General features: G+C 40.4%; 1 protein-coding gene and 1 long non-coding RNA gene across 2 annotated transcripts; one reads left to right on the forward strand and one right to left on the reverse strand.

Annotated features, from left to right (window-relative positions):
* Window positions 1-204: 204 nt before the first annotated feature.
* LOC117527497 lies at window positions 205-2803 on the reverse strand. The gene is made up of 3 exons (XR_004565544.1): window positions 2758-2803; window positions 585-753; window positions 205-500 (listed from the first exon to the last, which is right to left on the reverse strand). It is a non-coding gene; the product is annotated as an uncharacterized LOC117527497 (long non-coding RNA).
* A 4572-nt stretch (window positions 2804-7375) lies between these two features.
* LOC117528235 (cytochrome P450 2K1-like) lies at window positions 7376-23439 on the forward strand. Its single transcript, XM_034190835.1, has 9 exons — window positions 7376-7657; window positions 7767-7929; window positions 8206-8355; window positions 19209-19369; window positions 20471-20650; window positions 20742-20883; window positions 21036-21220; window positions 21310-21451; window positions 22796-23439. The coding sequence occupies exons 1-9, from the start codon at window positions 7451-7453 to the stop codon at window positions 22984-22986; spliced, it is 1521 nt and encodes a 506-aa protein (XP_034046726.1). The 5' UTR covers window positions 7376-7450; the 3' UTR covers window positions 22987-23439.
* Window positions 23440-24753: the final 1314 nt, after the last annotated feature.

Raw genomic sequence — 24753 nt, forward strand, 5'->3', positions numbered from 1 at the left:
TCATTATGACTTATGCATTATTTAAGTTTTACTTAAGTGAATAGTTCACATTAAAAGGGCATTCCTTCATTATCTACTCACCCTGATGCTTACACATTTTAAGACAATCCTGGAATTAGCAAGTTTACCTCAACTTGTTTAAAGTACAAAACCAGTGCAGTAAAGTCGAACATGTACAGCAAGTTTACCTCAACTTGTTTAAAGTAAAAAACCAGTGCAGTAAAGTCGAACATGTACAAACTGTACCAGACAGTTTACCTTGTGAAACTAGACATTCTGTAAAACTTTCAGAAATTTAACTCTAACAACAAAATATCCGCAGTGTATATAACATGCAGTGTACCTTTTATAATATCATCCTTCACCATCACTGGTAGGTCCACTCATGGTCAGCAAGGTCTGAGATCAGAGTGAGGACCCTGGGATTAACTGAGAACACTTTCTTCTTCTTATTCCACTCGACTTTGGTGCCTTTCTCAGGATTTATTGAAAAGAAACACCTTTAAGAAAGAAAGAAAATGAACCTCAGGTGGGACATCAAATAAATTGCATTTTCTGATATTATAAAAAGAAAGAAATTTTACCGTTGGAGGAACTCCAGTGTAGACCGTAGTTCTACTGTGTAGTGTATGTTGAAGCAGTAGTAACTGCCAAACATCAGGCAGATAGCAGATGTGAAGGAAGTGATGTGGTTGTTGACAACCTCTTTGTCGATGCTCAACATAAATGCCTCAGCAGCAAAGCAGGAGGACCCTAAGAGTAAATAAAATGAATAAAAACAAAACTTTAATGACAAGGGCTTCAATATCAGCCATAAACAGAAATTCAATGGTACTTATTTCAATACAGGATGAGTCATAAAGTGGGCTGCAAGTATGGAGCTAAATCAAGGCCAAAAGTTTTGTAATCTGAAAATAAAAAAAGATTGAAAAAATAAATTTTGAAACTGAAAATTAAAGTTTTGTTCTTGAATTTTATAATCATTTAAAAAGTATTATCAAAATAAAAAATAAGTGTAAGATATATATTTTTCAGTTTAAATAAATTTTTGATTCAGCTCTGTAATTTTTTTGATCAAATAATTTATTTTCATTCATATTTCTTTTTTTCACCTTCAGATCTTTTTTTCACTTTCAGATCTTATTTTTTCAGTTTCAAACTTTTGGCCCTGTTCTGGCGTGGGAGGACGTGGCTTCGATTGAGAGGGGTGTGGAACTGTGAGTGACAGGAGAGCAATCAGTCCTCATGATGTTGCATTCAGGAAACGTGGGTACTTTGATAATGACTCTGCTCCCGTCTCCATCGTTTATTTATGTGGCTGGCGCGTGAAAGAAAATAGAGAGAATGAAAGCTTATTGCGAGGCTTTAAACCCTCGAGATAAAGCTGTTTATTGTGATCGATACGTAACAGTTGGTTCAGTGGATCCGTATGTTGTACCGGATAGTGAATTTAATGACGATGTAACAAAGTTGACCGCCCGTAAATCCAAAGCCGCACGGAAGAGTGCTCCGGCTACCGACGATGTTTAGAAGCCCCACCGTTACAGGCGCGGCACCGAGGCGCTGAGAGCGATCCACCGCCACCAGAAATCCACCGAGCTGCTGATCCACAAGCTGCCGGCCAGGTCAGCCTCGCCGGCATCCTGCAGAGCATCACAGCGGAGCTCTGAAAGCGGAGGTCGGTCTTGAAGTCCTGAGGGATTTCTTTACAAGGTGCTGGAAGGGCAGCTTGTGGATCAGCAGCTCGGTGGATTTCTGGTAGCGGCGGAGTGCCACGGTGCCGGGCCTGTAACGGTGAGGCTTCTTCACACCGCCAATAGCCGGAGTGCTCTTCCGGGTGGCTTTGGATTTACGGGTGGTCTGTTTGGTTCTGCTGCTTGGTCCATATTAAAGCTTCCTTCAGATCTGCTGAGTCAGATCTCTGTGTGTCACTTAAAGCTCCTAACACTTCACTACAGCCTGTAAAATGAGCGACCTGCCTCATTTTCATGTGGCGATGTGGCGATGCTGCGCTGCGTTCACGGTCTTGTGTGGATTTGGGACACATCAGTTTTTTTTAGGTAAAGGTGTTAAACTTTACAATAAACATCAAAAATGACCAAGAGTGGTCTAAAATTATTTGATATAGACATCTTTAGCATCACTTTATTTACAGGTATCAAGACAATACAGTGGAGAGAAAGTGTTAAGTCATTATCTATCAAAGTACCCACGTTTCCTGAAAGCAACATCATGTGAGGACTGATTGCTCTCCTGTCACTCACAATTCCACGCCCCTCTCAATTGAAGCCACGCCCTCTCAAGCCAGAACAGGGCCAAAAGTTTGAAACTGAAGAAAAATAAGATCTGAAAGTGAAAAAAAGATCTGAAGGTGAAAAAAAGAAATATGAATGAAAATAAATTTGATCAAAAAAAAAATTACAGAGCTGAATCAAAAATTTATTTAAACTGAAAAATAATCTTACACTTATTTTTATTTTTGATAATACTTTTTAAGTGATTATAAAATTCAAGAACAAAACTTTAATTTTCAGTTTCAAAATGTATTTTTTCAATCTTTTTTTATTTTCAGATTACAAAAATTTAATTTTCAGTTTCAAAATGTATTTTTTCAATCTTTTTTATTTTCAGATTACAAAACTTTTGGCCTTGATTTAGCTCCATATGCAAGATAACATGAAAGTAAATAAGCCAAGAATACAAATGGGTGTTGGTACAATGGTAGAGAAAGCTTGCAGGTTTGTTTGGTTTACTTACCTCACACAATAAGGCAGGGTGTTGGTGGAACAGTCTCCATCTGAACCTCCTCAGCAAGGGTTGTCTTCTTGACAAAATGGAACAGATGCTCTTCCTTCTCATCAAAATGAGCCAATAAAAGAAGCACCATCTGTATGACTTCTTCTGAGCAACCAGTCGAATGACCTCTTTCAGTTTGCTGCTTGAGAAGAGCATCCAGAACTTGTTTGCGTTTATGTGCATCAACATGTTTGAAGAAGTTTAGGAGACGTGCGAGGCATCCTCTGTCTCCAGCTGTTCGATGGCAGATCTCTACCTTTCTGGAGTCCGCTGCAGTCCACAGATGTTAGGATCAGCACCCTGAAATTCAGTTCGAGAAATCAGACAATATCTGCAGAAGTACTCAGATGAACTGAAATTTTCTATGAAACCGCCAATTGTGTGAGAGCCTAGGTTGTCTCCAGCAATGCAGTAGAGAGCTCCCTTTACCTTAAGTTCATCTCCCATTGTTATCCCATTTTCCTCCTATTGTTTCAGATCAGTAAGCAGTTCAGAAAAAACCTTGGCATGGCCAAATTCCTTAAAATCTTTCTCTCTACACAACAAAACCAGCTGCATGTGGTCAACATCTGATCGCACATGGGGGGGCATGTTGAGTAGAGAGAAGTACACAGCCAAAACCTTGTGCTTTTTTTTTTGCAGAACCTAACGGGTTCACAACTTCGAACGCATCCTGGTATAAAACCAGCTTGAGACAGTTTGGACTTTCCTGAAAAAATGTGTTTGACATAAACACCTTACCATCACAACTGTCAGAGAGAACATCTGTTTTGGAAACATCATTAGGATCCACTGACATGAGGCCCTGCCAAAAACTGGACTCCAGCATACCCTTTAAAGTGTCGAGCACAAAAATATAATAGGCACACCTCTCTGTCCTGTTTTCATCTCTGCCCAACAACATTTTTTGGGGCTCCACATATTTGAACATGTCTTTAAAGCACTGGGCTCTTGAGTAAGCAGTTCTCATGGGCCCTGTGTGGCAAGCTGTAAACAAGTCAGATTGTTTAATTGTGTCATGGATTTTTACAATCTCTTCATCTGAAGCTGACATATCTTTTAGAAGTAAGTTAAGTTGATTCAAAGTATATGTCTGTCCCAGCTCGTGTATATTCTGTATTTCTTCAACAATGTTTTGAATGGTAGACACTGGAAAAAGATGTTGTCCCTGTAGTTTTATGTAAAACATACATATACGAGGTCTATTAGACAATAAACCAACCCTTTTATTTTTTTTTTAACTATATGGATTTGAATGACGTGCGATTACACCAATCATGCTTGAACCCTCGTGCGCATGCGTGAGTTTTTTCACGCGTGTAGGTGACGTCATTTCCCTGTAGGCAGGCCTTGAGTGAGATGTGGTCCCGCCCTCTCGGCTGAATTCCTTTGTTTCACACGCTGCTCCAGACGGCGCGTGTTGCTTTATCAAAATTTTTTCTGGATCTGTGAGGAATATCCGAGTGGATACTATTCGAGAAATTAAGCTGGTTTTCGGTGAAAAGTTTAACGGCTGATGAGAGATTATGGGGTGTTTCTGTCGGTGTAAGGACTTCCCACGGAGCGGGACGTCCTGCAGCGCTTCCAGGCGCCGTCGTCGGCCTGTTTCGACCTGAAAACATCCTAATTTAAGGCTTAATTCACCCAGGACATCGTGAGAGAACAGAGAAGATTCAGAAGAGGCTGGCATGAGGACTTTATGTGGACATTCCACTGTTTAAGGACATTTTTTAATGAAAGACGTGCGCGCAAATTCGCCGAGTCGTTTCCGTGACGACTTGGCGAATCTGTGTGCGCCGCGACAGGAAAAACACCTCCGTGTTGAAAACCATTTGTAAAATTCAGGCAGCTTTTGATGGCTTTCAACAAGTGAGTAACTGAGAAATTGTTTAACAGCTTGGGCATGTTCCAACTTGCCCGTTAAGGTTTCCAACGGAAGTGTCCTGTTTCCTGTCGCGACCCCCCGCGGTCGGGTCCAGCCCGACATGCGACTCTGCCCGCACGTTCTTTCATTACCAAACGTCCGTTAACAATGGAATGTCCGAATAAACTCCTCATGCCGACTTCTTCTGAAAGTTCTCTGTTCTCTGACGGCTTCCTGGGTCAACAGAGCCTGAAATATGGAAGTTTTCAACTTGAAATGGCGAGACGCTGCCGTCTCGAAGCGCAGATCGCCGTCAGGCGCCGTGGGCCGTCCTTAAAGCGACAGTTACAGACCAAAATCTCTCATCAGCCGTTAAAATTTTTACCGAAAACCATCTGAATTTATCGAATGGTGTCCACTCAGTTGTGCCTTACAGTTTTTGAAAAAACTTTGATCAAACAAAGTAGCAGTCTCTGAGCCATTCCTAAACAATGAAAAAAACGACGAGAGGGTGGGCGACTCCTCACTCAAAGACTGCCCACAGGCGAATGACGTAACTGACAGGCGTGAAAAAACTCTTGCATGCCCACGAGGGTTCAAGCATGTCTGATGTAATCACACGTGATTCAAATTCATATGGTTTTTGAAAAAAATAATAAGTTCGGATACTTTTCTAACAGACCTCGTACATGTGCTCTGATGTCACTGTTTATCTCCATAGAAACTACCCAAACAATCTTTCATACAAACTGTTTAAAGGGACATTACAGTGTTGTGGTGGAAATTACGGCAATAGTGTGGGACAACTACATTTTTAAAAAAAAAATCACAACAGTGGCATGACATTGAATGCCCCAATTATGTTTTGATTATTTTACTGATATTTTATTCAGAGATATTTTAAAACATTAGAAAAAACGTTTCTTTACCATTCATTTTTATCATTGAAGATCAAAAGTCTGGGTGTGGGACAAGCACAAAACGTCAATATTTGCATATAATGATGCTGAAAAAAGGTGAAAACGTCATCATAGACTACTAGAACAAATTTCTTAACACACATTCATTGTAAAGATAACTATAAAAGTGTGAAATTTCCCCTTTTTTCTGTTTTTCATACAATATGATCAAAGGACATAATAAGTGCCCGTAGTCTAAGAATCACCCTTAAGTGTCAATGGCACTCAATGAGTTAAGTGTTGCTGCATGAAAAACCATACCACTAAGTGTTGTGTTTATTGTAACAAGTTCACATGTGGCAAATGCAGAAAGGAGATGTTGTGGCAGTGCCCGGTGTATTCAGACAATCTGTAAGCAATACCTTTCATCAAGAATGCAAACATAGGTTGTCTACCTTTTACTATTACTGTTCCATATCTTTACCCGTTTGTGCCCTGATTGTTGCCAGTAGTCACACAGCTTGTCACTAGGTCAAATGTCACCTTGTAATGATAGAAATAATAATAAAGCTGCATTAGTACCATTGAGATTTTTTATTGAGTCGAAAATTACATTGATATACTTTGGCAACAGTTATTGTCAGTGGGGCAAAATGGGTTAAAAATTATAATAAACCATATACCATAAACCAAATCAAACCATAATAATTAATGAGCATAATAATGAGCAGGAGTTACATAGAAGTCCCTCTGGGGTCCATTTGGAGACCAATTTGTTTCTTGAATATCTTCATTACTAAACATCTGTTTTTTATATACTTGGGTTCTGTCTTTAGAGTTACTTCTTACAAATGTAACTGAAACTATTTATTAACTTTTTTATGTAAAAAAAAAAAAATCTTGACCAAACAATTACCAAAAAATATAAAAACATTTATTCTCAACATGGCTGAGACTATCTGGTCCTTTTGAGGAGTGGGTCTTTTTCACTGGAAAGCACTTTGGCATTCCTGTCCTTCTTCCTAACCCCCGCTGAGTAGAGTGTAACGACCTCATGTACATAACACTGGTGACAAGCTGGGCTGTTCACAGCTGCCATTTGGCACCACCTTGGGATTTAAAGGAATAAGTGCCATTTGGCACCACTCTGGTAGTTCTAGGCAGGAAACCCAGTGTGATTGCAAGGGGTTGCCTTTCTTTCTGAACAACATTTGAGTCGGTGAGTTATGCATGAGACAGTCCTTGTGTGTGCGCGTGCGCACTACGAGATAACCCTCTCAACTTGGGAGAACATGTCATCATAATCGCCAGTGAACTCACTGGATCAACACCATCCACATCCTTGCTAGCCCTTGTTTACATGCGCCGTGAGATGCCGGTACTCTGCTGGCACTGCAGTACATTCTGGGAAACGCAGGGGGATTATGGGAAATATTAAAACACTGAATAGAAGTTGAGGTTAAAGGTAATCACTGCATTTTTTTCCCCCTAATTTTCTTTACCATCTCAACTTTTTCTGATTCGGGGTTGCATAAAGGTCTCTCACTTTAATGGAAGAAAAACCCTGTTCTACCACAAATATTTGTTAGTCGACTAATGAAGAAACAGTGATGCAAAACACAAGGGTATAGGAGACAGTGCATGTGGGTGTGCATGATGACAAATGAGACACTTGGGCATGCAGCCAGGAGGAGCAGTAAGAGCTTGAACTGCCCTGTCTTTTAAATGAACAGGTTGTACAGGTTGGATTATAGCTTGTACAACTGTTAATTATATTTCATGTGCACCACCAGTTTATCTACTGATAGAGTAACATTAAGGGCATTCTTAGACATTACGACGAGCACAAAACATCACTGTGTATTGACCAGTAACAACCGGCATCAGACTGATGGCTCTTTTTGAGGATTATTTCTTCTTCATTTTTTCCAGTCCAACCACTGTTTTGTTGTTTATTACTTTCTTACTTGTTCTCTGCCTTGCTTACAGCAGTTTTGCTTCTCACACAGGAAACGACCCTCCGGGACCGAGCCATCTGCCTCTGCTTGGCAACCTGCTGCAGATTGATCTGAAGAGACCCCACAACACCCTGTGTGAGGTCAGTTTGTTGGTTTTTAATAAGGTGTCAAATCCAATATGCTTCAGTTTGTTTAAATGTCGAATCAAATATCATCTCACGTCTGACATGACTGACCTTTTCTGTGCAGTTTTCAAAGAAATATGGATCTGTGTTCACTGTGTATTTTGGACCCACTAAGGTGGTGGTCCTAACTGGGTATAAGACAGTCAAAGAGGCTCTTGTCAACTATTCAGAGGAGTTTGGAGATCGAAGCATCACTCCTATTTTTAATGACATCAATCATGGTCATGGTATGAGGTTCCTCTTAACACTTTTAATGTATGTTTTGATTTGTACTTCTAAACCAAAGATTGGTTTTGTCATTTTTACTGGCACCAGGTTCCTCTTAACACTTTTGATGTATGTTTTGAGTCCTTGTTTTTTTTTTTGCCTCTTTTAGATTTATACTTCTAAACCAAAGATTGTTTTGTTTTGTTTTTTCATTTTTACTGGCACCAGGTTTTTCAGTTTGTTTGAAACCTACATGCAGTAAATGTGGCTTTCTTTTTCATGATGCTATATTTCAGGTATTTTATTTGCAAATGGAGATTCTTGGAAAGAAATGAGACGTTTTGCTCTTTCTACCCTAAAGGACTTTGGAATGGGCAAAAAAATAGCTGAGCAGAAGATCATCGAAGAGTGTCACCATTTGATCAAAACAATTAAAAGCTATAAAGGTATGGAGTTAAATGTACCTATTGAGTTATAACACATGACGAGATGTCCTGTCCATTATTCACAAATGTCTTAGGAGTCTTAACAGTAAGAATTCACTTGCACTCAAAAGAACTATTTTGAGAAGAGCTGACCCTGTAGCTACAGATGAAATCATCCATCAGGAACCTTACTGGTCATTGACTGAATTGGGATAGATTCTAAAGTAACTTTGAGCACAATCTGTGATCATGTTATCACATTTAAAACCTCCACAGATCAGATTCCTGTTTGAGAAACACAACACCTGGCTGGTTTTGGGGCTTTTATGATGTTTATATTTTATAATGCAGAACTCATCAACAGCAAATTAATTTGGTTGCAGACTGCAGCTCATTTGGAAAAAGTTGGTTGTCTGTTAACCAAAATGTTGACAAATCAACAGCTGGCTAGGTTAGAATATTCCATGGAACTTCCTCCTATTGGTTTGTGTAGTGCGTGTGTTCAGTTAGTTTTGAATACAAGTGTTTTACAAAAGCATAAAAAGGTAAACATTGTGTATGAACTGGACAGTAATTTTTTATATAAAATAACTAATGAAAAATGCAAGAAAGATTCAAGTTTTCCAGTTGTATTTTTGTTGGGTGTAAAGACCTAAGATGTCTTCACACACACACACACACACACACACACACACACACACACACACACACACACACACACACACACACACACACACACACACACACACACACACACACACACACACATGCGCGGCTGATTTCCTTTGGATTGTTAAAGCTTGTTCAAACTTCAAGGTGCAGTCTGGAGGGACAGACATTCAGACAGCCGCATACAAATGCTGTTCGACTACTTTTGAATGAATGAATGAATTTATTCGGCACACATGGATCCAAAGCAAATCAACAAACCTTACAAAGAAAAAGAGAAAATAGCCCAATAGCGCACCCATGCGGCCGAATGGGTGCAGGCAGAAGCAAAGCTTGTAGACGCCTACCCCTTGAACCAAAGAATTAAAAGTTGTACATATGTATATAAATAATTATAATATACCTAAAACAAATATAAATTGATCTCTGAACTACAATTTCAAAAACACAAACGTACAAGCAGCAGTACACCAAAACAAGACAAAAGCAGTAAATCTAATTTAACATACTATAAGTCTTGTAAAGTCTACCAAATTACCAGTTGTTTTTATGTTATCCGGGCAATTTTTCCAAATGTTAACACCTTTTACAGAAACACAATGACTTTTTATGATAGTTTGTGTCTTTGATTTCTGAAATAACAATGTTCCTCTTAAATTATAACTGGAGTCTCTCATTGTAAACAGGTTCTGGACATGTAGTAGGCATAAGTTAATTTTGTGCTTTGAACATAATTTGTATTATGATATAATCAGTCAAATCCCAAAATTTCAAAATATGCAAATGGATGAACAATGGATTTGCTGGCTCACAATATGGTTTCTCATAAATAATTTTTATGGCTTTCTTTTGAAGTAAAAATATGGGATTTGTATTGGTTTGTAGGTGGTTCCCCAAATGTCAATACAGTAGGTCATATATGGAACAAGTAATGAATGATATAATGTGTTGGGGGAGGAAGTCTGGTGCTTTATACAAGATGGAAATAATCTTTGACATTTTAGATTTAACATAATTTCTATGTGCTTTCCTACTTAGATTGTCATCCATAAAGACTCCTAGAAATTTAGTTTCATTTACAAGTTCAATTTCAATATCGTATCCTCTTAAACTTCTACATAAGGTCCTGGGCTTATTACCAAATACAATACACTTTGTTAAGGTCTGGACGCAGGTTGAGGAGCAGTCCAGCGTCTGACTGAGCCCAGCACTAAATAACCAGAAGCAGTTCCAAAAGAAACAAATTTATTTTCTTCCCACTGTGCTGTACACAAAATACAAAATAAATGAGTCTGGTGGGGTGAAGAGGTGGCGCGCTCTCCCAGCGCCCCAACGGATCGGAGCCCGAACGTTCTGGACTCAGGAGTTCCGCCAACACCCCCCAGGTGGCTTTTCCCAAGATTGTACTCTGTGAAGGAGGAACAGAGGTGAGGTTATTCAGTACTTATATCAAGAAACACAGACCTGACCCAAAAACCGCCCCCCTCATCAGGGTCCAAAACAGGAGGCAGGCAGTGACGACGCTCCCAGAGTCCACAGCAGGCAACAGGGCCAGGAGATGCGGCTGGAAGGCCGGCTGGCAACAAAACAAAAACCCCCCCAAAAACCCCCAGAAGAGTCCCAACACAACCCATACATAAAAACAAAAACACAGAAAAAGCCCCCAGCATCCCCCCCCAGAGAATACCACTAACACACCCCAGGGAAGCACACCGGGGAAAAACACAAAAGAAAAACATAACACCCACCCCAACCCCACCACCCCACAACACTAAAGACGAACGGTCAGAAGTGTGTGAGGTTGGGGTTAGGGGACAGGGAAATAAAAACAAAAAACCCCAAAACAAAACGACCCACTCCACTAACTAAATTTAAACAACTATAAATAATAAAAACTCACGCTTACCTGAGTCCAAGCGAACTCCGATCAGCCAACCCGTTCACTCCACCAGAACTACCTCAAGTGCTGTGCAAAAACAAAAAAACAGTTTACAAAAACCATCCATTTATATCCCACATATTTCCCAAAAACACCTGGAGCCATGTTACTATCCTGTCTCCTGACGCTCGTTTGACCGGGGCAATATGGCCGTTTTGACCCGGAACAGCTTGTGCTACAAGCTCTGTAACACGGGCATCTGTCTACTTAATTTGGATCGAAAGGTGCTGTACTTGCTCCCAAATCATCTCCAGGTGTTTCTGGACCTTTTCCTGAAAAGGAACTGCTTCTGCCGCTGGGTCCATACTGGTTTGGCCAGAGAATTCTGTTAAGGTCTGGACGCAGGTTGAGGAGCGGTCCAGCGTCTTACTGAACCCAGCACTAAATAACCAGAAGCAGTTCCAAAAGAAATTTATTTTCTTCCCACTGTGCTGTACACAAAATACAAAATAAATGAGTCTGGTGGGGTGAAGAGGTGGCGCGCTCTCCCAGCGCCTCAATGGATCGGAGCCCGAACGTTCTGGACTCAGGAGTTCCGCCGACACCCCCCAGGTGGCTTTTCCCAAGACTGTACTCTGTGAAGGAGGAACAGAGGTGAGGTTATTCAGTACTTATATCAAGAAACACTATTTAGAGGCACACTTATCAGCAACACGTTCAGGACTGATTTCAGGCTTAATTCAAAAGAACAGCTGCTCACAGCTTGTGGAGGATTATCAATCCGCACGCCACAGCCGCAAGGAGCAAACGAGACAATTCTCTTCAATACTTAAATTTAGCTGCGCAACAACGCCACATTATATTCACAGATAAGCTTTTAAGGATAATCACCTCTGACGTGTGCTGACAGCGCTTGCTTCTCACCCTCGTCCTCCTTCACAGGCGCAATGTCAACTTCTGGAGCGGCCCTCAGCGTCCTCAAACGGTCGTCACACGGTCGTATTCTCCGGCCCCTAAGCCCAGATCACTGTTGGCTTAAATGCAGTTCTTCATCTCTTCATTGGTACCAGCTGAGAGTCCGTAGAACTGCACGCGAATGTCACAGGTGTCGTAGATCGTCCCGATTAGAGAATCGCACGTGAGTGCAACAGGTGCAGCAGATCACCGTGACAGAGGTGAGAGACTCTTCTGCAGCACATTCTCCCCAGAGATCAGCCCCAAACCACCTGGGAAGGAAAACAAACACAAAAACTGCAAAACAGTGTCCAGCCAAGCCCCCCAACACACAACACACTTTGTTTGACCAAAGTGAAGTGACAATTTGTTGGAATCAAACCATTCCTTGAAATTCTGTATTTCCTTTTCCATCGTGTCCAGGACCTGTCCCAAATGATCCCCACTACAAAACACAGTTGTGTCATCAGCAAATAAAATACAATGCACAAACCTGTAAACTAAACATACAGTGGCTTGCAAAAGTATTCAGCCTCTTGGTATTTCACGCATTTTAATTTCTTTATGGCATTTCAAATACAAAAAGTAAATCAGGCTTCTCAATAAAAAATTTTAAAATTATCTTCCTCAGACTCCGTAGAGACTTTGAGAAAACCATCCATGCTTTCATTAGCATGGATGGTTGTCACACATAAACACACAGTTTCAACATTATGTGTTTCTTCTTATTCTTTTACACATTTTAAAAGTATTTCTGTGTTTTTAAGGAATTGTCTATGCATTTACACATTTTACAGCCTTTTCAAACATTTTAAACATGTTTTTAAAGAACTTTCTATTCTTTCACACATTTTACAGCCTTTTCAAACATTTTAAACGTGTTTTTGAAGAACTTTCTATTCTTCTATTTTTTACCTTTTATCATATCTTAAACATCTTTTTTTTTAAACATTTAAACATCTCTGTGTTTTAAATATCTTTGGCATAATTAACACATTTTAACATAAATAATATTAATTCAACTTCAGGGGTGGGTATTGATAAGATTTTATTGATATCGATGCCATTATCGATTCTGCTTATCGATTCCCTTATCGATACCTCCTGTGAATTTTCTGTGTACTAAAAGTAGGCTTTACAGATTTTCTATGTCAATAACATTTTATTGTGTCTTAAAGTAAATAAATATGAAATTGGTCACTGGATCCTTGATCTCTGGACAAAAATAAAAATAAACAAAATCTGCAGTTTTTTTTTCTCAAAAGCATTTCCTTTCAGACATTAATGGCATGAATGTCACTCCATACCTCTGAGCTGAGCTCTTACAGACAGCTGCACTGCACGTCAGCATCAATGTAATTCATAAAGAACGCAGGACGTCTCATTTTGGGAGGAAAATAACATTTTAGTCTGTTGTAGTTTGTTGTATGTGTTGCAACGTTTGGAAAGAGGAGTCATTTGATTTAAAACAGTGATTCGCTTTGAGGTTATTAATTCCGGCCGGACTGTAACTTGACTCGGCAGAGAGCGGCACAGCATTTGGTGCTGTGTGATTGGAACAGAGGATGATTCTCTTTTCTTGCCTGCAACAAGTTTAGAGTCCCAGTTAGTGACTTTGATTTGCACAAAAGTGACTGACAATTGACATTTTTAAATGGCTTTGAGAGGGGTTAAGAAGTGAACCTGTCGCTTCTGAAAAACAGTGAAGCAATGAACCAACGAAGCAGTGGGACAGAGTACTGCTTTGTTGCTTCAAGAACAGCCGCTGCAGAAGCGGTTGATATATATATATATATATATATATATATATATATATATATATATATATATATATATATATATATATATATCTCAACAATATGTTTCAACATTTTCAACATTTTTTAAAATAATTTAACCACAGACAGAAACGCATCCAGGTACGAGTACTATCAAAATAAATATAAAAATAGTTAAGGTATCAAATTTACAAAAATTTACAATTTATGGTTTCATTAATTCATTACTTTAAAGCCTGATTTATGCAGCTGCTGCTCTGTAACTCCGCATCATGCAATGACGTGTGTGACAGTTTAAAGTTCTCCGTCTCTGGATTATGCTTTATTCTGGACTAATTTGACCCTCAACAAGCTTTTCTTTCTACATTCATCACCTCCAAATCGAAGGTAAGCTGTACATTTTCCTCTTTTACCAACTTCGTACTGTAAATGTGTGGACTTTTCTGATCACTTTATCAGCTTGCATGCTATATAATATGATGAGAGATGAAGGATTAAAAGCAGAAAGTATCAAATCACAGCCTTTTGTGTCTGATTTAGCAGGTGCACGTCAGGTGTCAGGTCTCAGTCTGAACATGGTTTGAAAAAATAAACAGTCGGATTTTTAAGCTCAGACTTTCCTCGGCGAATGTCAGAACACTGAACTTTTTTTTTTTAACATGTTTTATTGAAATTTTAACATATTAAAGACAGAACAACACAAAACACACATAAACAACAACAACACTGAAAAGTAAATCAGAACTATAAACACTGAGCAGTCTGAGTTACGCATGGTTAAGTCGGAAAAAAAGTAGTCAATTAACCTAAAACATACGAGGTCTGTCCAAAAAGTATCGGACCTTTTTATTTTTTGCAAAAACCATATGGATTTGAATCACGTGTGATTGCATCAGCCAAGCTTGAACCTTTGTGCGCATGCAACACCGTGATGAAGCCTCACAGGACATGTTGGGGCATGTCCAGCTCATGCACAATTTCTCAGATACTCACACGACTGAAAAGCAACCGGAAGCTGTCTGAAAGCCACCTGAAAGCCGTCCTGTGAGACCAACACGGAGGTGGTTTTGTCCCACACCATGAGCGGCAGGGTGGCGCAGTCCTCCGCTTCTCTTTCCATGAAAAAAACTCCTGCCACTCCTGTAGAATGTGCCGAAAAAGGGCTCATGTCCACGCCTTCTGCCTTTTTTGTGAAAGTCAGACGACTTCCCGGATCAACAAAACCTTCACGTTGGAAATGATCTGGTTGTTTCAGCGGGGTTTGAGTCTGTCGATCGGCGCTCGGAGCGCGCCGCGCTCTCAGACGCTGTGGGCGGTCTTTAAACTGGCTGGAGCACTCCTTAATCTGTGTAATCCCCATAAAATCGTCGCTGAAAGCCATCTAAATTTTCCAAATGGTGTCCAGCTGGAGGTCTCTCACAGTTTCTGGAAAAATTTGATGCAGCAAAGCTCCAAATCCTTCAGACATTTATTAGCAATAAAAATCCGACGAGAGGGGTGGACCACTGCTCACACAAAGCCTGCTCACAGGTGAATGACGCAACCGACGCGTGAAAAAACTCACACATGCGCACGAAAGTTCAAGCTTGGCTGATGCAATCACACGTGATTCAAATCCATATGGTTTTTGCAAAAAATAAAAAGGTCCGATACTTTTTGGACAGACCTCGTACAGACCAATTCAATTAGAAAAACCTAAGGTTCTCCACTTCAACAAACCTGTGCCGCTCTGCACGATATTACTAAGATTGGGAGCCATCATGGGTAAAAGATACCTTATGGAATCATACAAAGAAAAAAAATAGCATATCAGTCACTGATGAGTCATTACTCAGTATTGATTGGAGGAAGATGACGCCCCCGTCGATGACCTATTCGTGCTGTTCAGTTACTCGCATGGCTCATCCAATGCCTCAACGGCACTTCAGGGGAGTCAAAAGAAAAATTCTTACTGTTATGTGAGAAACGGTGGGTAGCTGGGTAGAGCATTCTGAACCGGATGCCTTTGGTGATTAATTTCTGGCAGATGTGGGTTAAACTTTCTTCGCTGTTGAAGCACCTTTTGTGGCAAATCTTGGCGATTGGTAATCGGCGCTCCTTCAAAAAGTAATTTCACCTTCCTGCTGAGAGCCATCACCCTCATCGTATCCGTTGTGTAATGAGGCTTCATGATGATGGCCCTGGGTACTTCTGGTCTCACCTGGCCCAAGCTCCTGTGGCAGCGGTCCAACCCGCTCCTGCCTTTCTTGGTTTCCATGTTGAGCAGTCTCGACAGCCAGGTTTTAAAATAAAGGACTGCATCCTTTCCCTTGATGCCTTCTTTTTTTACCCTGAAGATTTTGATCTGATCCCTCCGCATTCGTGACTGTTGCTCATCCATACGTTTTGTAAACTCAGCTTACTCTCCGCCTCCATCATTCTTATCTCCATATTTGCCATTGTGTCCTCTGCATCAGAAATGCAGTTTTAGCCTCCTCCAATCATCTTGTGTGGCCATCCGATGAAGTTTGGATTGTTTGAAGTTTGAATTGTATCCAGTTTGTTAGTGATAATTGCCATTTTTCTTCCACGACAGCGGCAACTGTGTCTCTGATATCTGCCATTAAAGCCGAAATATCGAAAGGATAGCCTGGATTATCTTGGCTAGCTTCCTCGGTTCCCTCCTCGTTAGCTGCAACGGTGGCTTCAGTGCTAGCTTGGTTTTGCGTGGTTCTTGGGGGCCTCCTTTCGGTATCCTCTGCTCCTTTTCTGCCAGACATGTCTATATAATCACAGCGACTTCTTCTATATCAAGTGGCAACCAATTTAATCTTAAAACTTTAAAGTTTGGAAAGTTTCATCGGGAGCTCTCCGGCGCTGCTCCTCTCAGTGTGACGTCATAGAAGCCCCAGAGCGCTGAACTTTAATTTGTACCTCTACACGTCCAGGCTGCTCTGGGGAAAACCTCAGTATTTCCCCAACAGTAATGATGCGTTTACACATAGGCAGGATGTTACGAATGTCATATTTGCATCATTCTTGGCAGACTCCTGACATTCTTAATGTGAATTAATGCATCTGAATAGGTTTCTTAATAGTGCGTGTTGGTGCGTGATATTTGTGATTTTCATGGAGCATGTTTTTGGCTGTTAAAAAATCTTCCACAAATGTCATGCACCACCCTCATTTTGCCTCATATTGTGGAGGTTGCAACTGAGCGTGTTAATCCATCTTGATTAGTGGTGATCCATATTAGACTGTGACAGCATTCTTCTCTGACGTGCGCATAATTAAACCCTGCTGCACTGCACCACATTCAGTTTCATTGCTGCAGAATGCTGACGAAGGACAGTGATGCCAAGGTGGCTAAAAGTTTCATTCCAATGCTCATCAACGCACTCCTGCAGGTGTTCCACCTGCTGCTGCTGCCCCAGATGTTTGGGAAAATGTGCAAGATGAGAGCCACGTGGAGCCACACATCTGGCTCTCTCCGTCTCCTCCTCTCTGCGCCACTCCATGGCACAGAGCCCAACTAAGCATGCAGTCACAACGTTCTTCTGCTGTGGATTTTGAGGAGCAAACTGGAGCGATCTGAATTGTTCAGCAGCTGATGGATGACTATGGGTGTGTGTGTGTGGAGACAATTTGCCTCATTCACAATGTGACAGCACGTAATGATGCACTGTTATGTGCAACAGCGCGGAACATTATTCTTGACCGTGCGTAATGGTTTCTGACAATATGCCAGCAACATGTGCCATTAATCATAATGCGTGGTAACAGGTTGCAGCAGTTCCTGAGGACACATGATGCCTCTGCCTCAAATCACATTTAGGGTTGAGCCGGATGCTCGTTTCAGACGAGTATCTGGTACGGATAAAGCATTTTTGATGAGCATGAGCTTGATCCAAGTAAAACTCGTCAATATCTGGCTCGTGCTGAAGGAAAATCCTGATTGTCTAACTGACTGTCTTCACGCCCTGTGATTGGCCAGTCACACATAGTGCCCGTCCCTCCCTACACAGACACGTCTCTGGCACACACACAGATAGGAACTCATCTCTCTCTGTGCTTGGCTTGACTTTAGCTCACGTTGCTGTGTCAGTACTCCTTAATTTTACTTCAATTTGTCTCTGTTTTGTTTGTATTTAAAGTTACTTGGTGAACTTGTTTCGTAACGTACACGGTGCACTTGACAAGAGAGAGCTGACAACAGCTTGTGTTGTCAGTCACTGCCTGCACTCCGGTCGGGATTTTTCTTTCTTTCTTTTTGCTTGCTGGCTGGTGATAAAAAGTCAGTTGGAAAACTTTGCTCAAACTGAACGCGGTAGTTTTGAGAAGAATACAGTGAACAAGGCTGACATATTATTTCCCTGTTTGCCATCACTGGATGTTTGCACACATCATTAAAAATAGTCTTAGAACAACCCCTCTCTCTCCCTCTCACTCAGTCACACACACATGCACACAGACACACACACACACACACCTTAATCAAAATGCCAAGAACGTTAGGTAGTAAAAATAAAGAAATAATAATAAAAAAAATCACAGTTTAATCATAAATTTAAAAATAATTAAAGAAATAAAAAAGAAAGTTGTGTTGAGTATGACAACTCTTGTTCATGCATACTTACTGTAGTAGTTCATAATTTCCTACTACACTGAAAGTCAATTCTGAGGCTGTATTGTTATTCATTCATACCTTTAAGAATATTCATGTTCTGAGTTTATAAAAAATTTGTTCTGTAAAATAGTTCCTTTTAATATTGTGATCAAAAACATTGAATCTCAATTCTGAGGCTGCTCTGTAAATATTAATTCATACACTTAAGAATATTCATCTTCTTTGTTCATAAAAACTTGTTCTGTAAATGGTTCTCTTACTTTTGTGATCAAAATCATTGATTTGAATCTCAATTTTGAGGCTGTTCTGTAAAATCTTTTCAAATAAACAATAAATATAGTAACTTCTGAGCAATCCATATAAGTTTCAGACATAAAATAATGTACAGATGTAGGCCCCACCCATTTACGTGTAAACCATGCCCACTTCCGGTTTAGGACATGCCTACTCCAAGTACAGGTATTTAAATCATTAATACTGCTCATTTAGATGGTTGAACAAATGCAGATAGTGGTGTATTCACTCATCCCTAATCACATTCGTGATCAGTGGCCAAGAATGTATAATTTGTGGCATTCGTGACTTGCTGTCATGTGTAAACACAGCATTAGGACAACTCCATAATCACTTTTTTATTTTTACAAGAAGAAACCTCAATCAGATGAGACTCATTTGGGGTAGCTTTGTATAAGATATTCTTTCAAGACAGGACAGAAGCCACAAAACAAGCTTGACAGGATATGCACGAACATTATAGAAATGTTGCAACTGCAGAAAAACAAAATTACTTATTGTTCACAATGGTTGGATATTTGATTAGACCATGACAAGGGTTAGATTCCTCAAGAAACTCCTAGGAGATAAGATTTTCACGAACACCGCATTCAACCAAACTGGGTGTTTCCTTTCCCATGGTTTAACTTGGTGCATCTAAGCATCTGTTTTGTTATGTAATGAAGCATTTTGGGTTGTGATTTATAATTTACAGGGGAAGCATTTGACACAAAATGCATCTTGTCTTATGCATCATCCAATATCATCTGCTCCATTGTGTATGGAAGCAGATTTGAATACAATGACTCAATGTTCAAGGAAATGATTCGGCTTTCCAGTGACAACATACGCCTCGTTGGTTCTGCAGAAATCCAGGTAAAAATGTTTGCTTTCTCACTTATTGTACTGGGATACACAAGCACATTTTTTATCTGATTGACTACAATATTAAACAGAATATTTCTCATTGGCGTGCATGACTGAGTACAATGTCAGTGAGTCATTCACTCACCTAGTTGTAAAGATTTACAAATAAGTTCACAACATCAAAGAAGCGCTTACGCACGCATTGCAGGCACGGTCACCAGCCAACTGATTAAAGGTCCACTAGTACTCACACAGATGGACAGCCAAAGAATGTCCAGGTCCACTTGCCCTCAGGTTCTGATCGCGCCCGCATAATGTCCGATCACAACTCTTGCCTTCAACTCAACTTCTGTCACGATTGTGGCATGTTAGTTAGTCCATTATCCCCTGAAAATAGCGTCTTCTGAATTTTTCCAATATGAAACATACATCTGTGTGTCCAGGCGGTCGGTAAAACAGCTGGTAGAAACCATCCACATTCACTTAATAAAGGTAAGAGTTTCGGGATGAAGTGTGTCTTCTCTTCTGTAAATCCGAGCCATCACTTGCAAAGAAAGGCTCTGGAGCTTCGTTAATGGAAAAAAACTGCAACCGTTTCGTTATGTGTCAGCCGTCGGGATGTTACTGTTTTGCTAATATGTACGTCACATGCTGAGAATTGCAGAGTGAAAGGTTCGGGGAAATGCACTTGTTAACTTGCTCAGGGAGAGCAGTAAAAACCATCAGAGACCACTAATTCTGACTGCAAGTCCATGGCTCCCCCTTGTTGAGATGCTAGCCCATTGCAGGTTACTGTTTTCTCGATGCATTTTATGTTAGACGAAATGATAATGCAAATGATATCTCCCTTTATGGCAATCTGTCATGAGTTAAATGGACCATACTGAGATAATATCTGGTGACTCCTGTTAAACTTGAATCATTCTGACTGCAAAGTAAAGGGTGTGTGTGTGTGTGTGTGTGTGTGTGTGTGTGTGTGTGTGTGTGTGTGTGTGTGTGTGTGTGTGTGTGTGTGTGTGTGTGTGTGCGTGTGTGTGTGTGTCTGTGTGTTGGGGGTGCGGGGGGGTGTTTTGTTTAAATTTCTTATTTTCTTTAACTACTGTTCAACAGCTTTACAACACGTTTCCATGGTTGGGAAGTTTGCTCCAAAAGCGAAGGCTGATATTACAAAATTTGGAGAAACATGTTGCCATGAATAAAGATTTAATCCAGAATCTGAAAGAAACATTGAGCACTGATGGTTGCAGGGGTCTGGTGGACTGTTTCCTGACCCATCAAAGGAAAGATGAGGTGTGAAAAATGCACATTTATCTGTCAAATACTAAGTCAATTCTGCTCTTCTCTATTCCACTACGTGATACCTTTGACTATTTTGTTTCAGGAAGCTCATGTTGTGGACTCTCTTTATCATGAGAAGAACCTGCTTTTCACAGTGGGCAACCTGTTTGGTGCTGGTACTGATACCACAGCAACTACACTGCGATGGGCTTTGCTGTTTATGACCAAATATCCACATATACAGAGTAAGGACCGAGCCAAAATAAGTTATGCCTACTGTTTTGCAAATCTGACCACAATGGAAATGTGTGTTCAGAGTGTAACAGCAGGACGTGTTCTGTTCTCTCTGTTCTACCACAAATGTTAAATGTAAGTAAATTATAACTTGTATTTTCAGACCAGGTCCATGAGGAGTTGAGCAGTGTTATTGGAAAACGTCAGATCAACGGAGAGGACAGAAAACTGTTGCCGTACACAAATGCTGTCATTCATGAGACCCAGAGGTTTGCAAGCATTGTTCCAATGGCTGTTCCTCATCAAATGGCAAGCGATGTAATCTTCCAGGGGTATCTTATTAAAAAGGTATATTATTCATTTCTGTTGGTATGTTTATACAATTTTAGTTTGTACAATTTAACAGTTGTTCCAGGTGTTAAACTTTGCCTCCACAGGGGACGACTGTTTTTCCGTTACTGACTTCTGTCCTCCACGATGAGAATGAATGGGAGAGCCCGCACACTTTCAAGCCCTCCCACTTCCTGGATGAAGAGGGCAAATTCATCAAACGAGATGCTTTCATGCCATTTTCTGCAGGTAACAACTTGTTTTTTTTCTGTTTGTTTTTTCAGTTTACTTATACACTGACAAGTTATAACCAGGCCCGGCGCCAGAAAAAAAATATTAAGGGGGCGATGAGTTTATCACAGGGGGCGGGGTAGAAAGCTTGTGTATTTAGGCTACACCGTTGTAAGAGACTGACTGAGAGTAAAGAGTGATGACAGTATTTTTTGAATTATTATTTGAACGTATAGATCCTCGGTCAAGTGATCTCCTGCATACCACAAAACCAAACCAAAAACTGATCTGAGAAACGACACAAGACAGTAGATTAACCCCACATACAGCCCTCCATCACAAGCGCAAACACAGAGCAATTGGGCATGACAGTCACACAACGGGTCAAAGATAAACCTTTCATGTAGATATATTTACAACAATACATAACTTTAACATCTGTCATTGGGGGCGACTGGCCGTTAACGGAGGGACTAAGAAAATGCATGCCGCACGACAACAGCATGTTATTTGCATTATTATCACTTTTTACTGAAATACACAACATGTAACACGTACATAAAAAGTTGGCTCACTTAACTTTTGTCGTGTCAGCTAGCTGGCGCGCGCTGCCAGTGCATCCTCATCAAGCTGGCTGATTTAGCTGCTGTTCATTGTCATACTATCCATGAGAAAATCATCCGGAATATCCATATTGGGACCAAAACACACATTTTTATTTTTTTGATAACGCTCACATTCAAGGGGGGGTTGATGACGTGAGGGCCGGGTCCAGTTATAACCAAAGTCCCACTAAAGCACGACACACCAGCAAATTAGTCCATGTACTTCTTTAATCCCTCTTCCTTTCATTGCATATATTTTTGCACCGTCACTTGGTAGATTGCATAAATATGTAAAGACAGCATTTACCATGATGCTGAATTCTCCGTTAAATTATAAAGATGATATTTATTATTATGCTGATGTTTATGTGCCTTATTTTAATTCCTCACTTGTAATTCTCTTTCGATAAAACCCTCATCTAAATGAATGTAATGTCACAAAAATTCATCTCATATTAGCCGAGACCCAAAGCTTGTCCTCAGACTTTGTCAGCCTGAGTGGGAATCTATTAATGCTTTTCTTTCTTTATTTTTTTTTAATGACCACCCCCCCCATAAGACCAAAAAATAAATAAAGCGTATTCCCAGTTATTTATCCTACGATGTCCTGTCCGGGCTGTACCCTGCCTCAAACCTTATGACTGGTGGAATAGGCTCAAGCCCCGCCCCCGCTGTGACCCTTCATTGGAGTAAGTGGGTACAAAAGATGGATGGATGGATTTCCACTTATTTCCTTTTTGACATTTTATTCCTGTAGGTCGAAGGGTGTGTCTGGGTGAAAGCCTGGCCAGGATGGAGCTCTTCCTCTTCTTCTCCAGCCTTGTCCAACACTTTGAATTCTGTCCTCCACCTGGAATTACAGAGGCCGAACTGGATCTGACTCCTGATGTGGGCTTTACCATCGGCCCTTTGACATATGAGCTGTGCGCCACCAACCGCACTTGTTGAATGCCACTTGCAAAGCACATGGGCTGTGGGTCCTTGGCATGAAGTGTGGGTAGGAATCAATTTTCAACTAATTGAACTTGAGAATTTTCCTAGACTATTTCAACCTGTAGAATCCGAATGTGGTTGTTGTCATGTTGTAATCTTGCACATTATGGAACTATATGACATTTTGGGTCAAAATCACCCATTTTTGAAATTAGCCTCTAATTCAATGAAATTGTTAATAGCATTGTAGATACTGCTTATGAAACCTTCAAATTTTGTCTGCTATGAGCTAGGATGTTCAGCTAGATGGCCAGAATGCAAGACTTGTGTTGAGAATAGATATCAGTGAGTAAAAACATGTTTTTCAAGAAAATATGGTTTCGTCATTTTTCATTCTAAAATTCTGAAAGTATATAGAAAACATCATTCAACTTTGGAATTCTGTCCCCAATGCCATTTGAAACATTTTGGTAAAGTCATGTGAAATCTGACATGAAATTTAATTTTCTGTGTATTTATTTTTCTCTACGCCATCAATCATCACAATATGAGGAACAGTCATATCAGAATCCAATACTGAATGCAGGCAACAAGGTAACATCTGCACTTCCTGTGAAGATGTCAATGAGTGAAATTTCACATAAACTTTAACTTTCTTTTTTTTATTCATTTATTTTATTTATTTTTTACCTAACATCACTCATCACAGTATGAAATACAGTCATGTCAGAATCCAATACTGAATGTTAGGCAACAGAAAATCTAAGAGTACTCTCTTTGAAGAAGCTGGATATAGATTTGTAATATCAGAGAATAATCCATTCTAGATATCTTCATCAGAGTCACTATCCGACTGATCATCCATGAGAGACAGGAGCATCTGTTGTTGTGGCAGCGACGTCTCACAGCTTACATGAGATATGCTTCATCAGCTCACTTGGAATTGGCTCTTTCATCATCCATTGGATTTCTCAGACATTTGCACCTGTAGCCCATCCATGGCCAACAGCCTCAATAAACTGGTTCATGGCTCCACGATGAATAGCGGCTTGGTAATGGAGTTGGAGACAGTCTGATGTGGGTGGAAGACTTTGTTCACATAGAGACTTCATACAAGAGACTTTATACCTTGCTTCATCAACATTTTTGCCAGACTGACCACACAGTGAACAAACAAACTCTTCCTAAGATGATGCAAGATGGTCAGAGAGAGTAAACTGATCACCAAGTTCGATAAAATCATTCTGGAAGGCTTTGCTCTCCTTTACCAACATGAATGGCCGAACCTTCCCTTTGCCATGGAAGGCACTGGTGCTGTCACATCCACTGAACACATGAATTCCTGGGAGGGCTGCACACAATCTGGGACCAATTTTGGCAGACAGTCGTGTAATACTGATAACACGAGTATGTCGCTTACTTCCAGTGCTGAGGAAAAGAGTGAATTTCGCTGGCTTGAGCAAGAAGGATAATGGCAACATCTGTGTCTGGGCTTTGAACAAGTATTGACTGATCTGGGTGTGTTACATGTTTGCAATCTTGTTGTATTTGCTTCTTCTTGATCACAGGACAAATCTTGCACAATCTCAGACACAACTCCCAGTTCATGATCTGCCATTATTCTATGACACCGGTCTCCATGGGTCAGATAGAATACAATGCCGGGAAGCTGATGTGCAGCACATTTACAGAAGCATGTACAGTGGTCCCTCGTTTATCGCGGGAGTTACATTCTAAAAATAACCCACGATAAGCGAAATCCGCGAAGTAGTCAGCGCTATT

The sequence above is a fragment of the Thalassophryne amazonica genome, chromosome 16 (assembly GCF_902500255.1).
Source record: "Thalassophryne amazonica chromosome 16, fThaAma1.1, whole genome shotgun sequence".
Lineage (NCBI taxonomy): Eukaryota > Metazoa > Chordata > Actinopteri > Batrachoidiformes > Batrachoididae > Thalassophryne > Thalassophryne amazonica.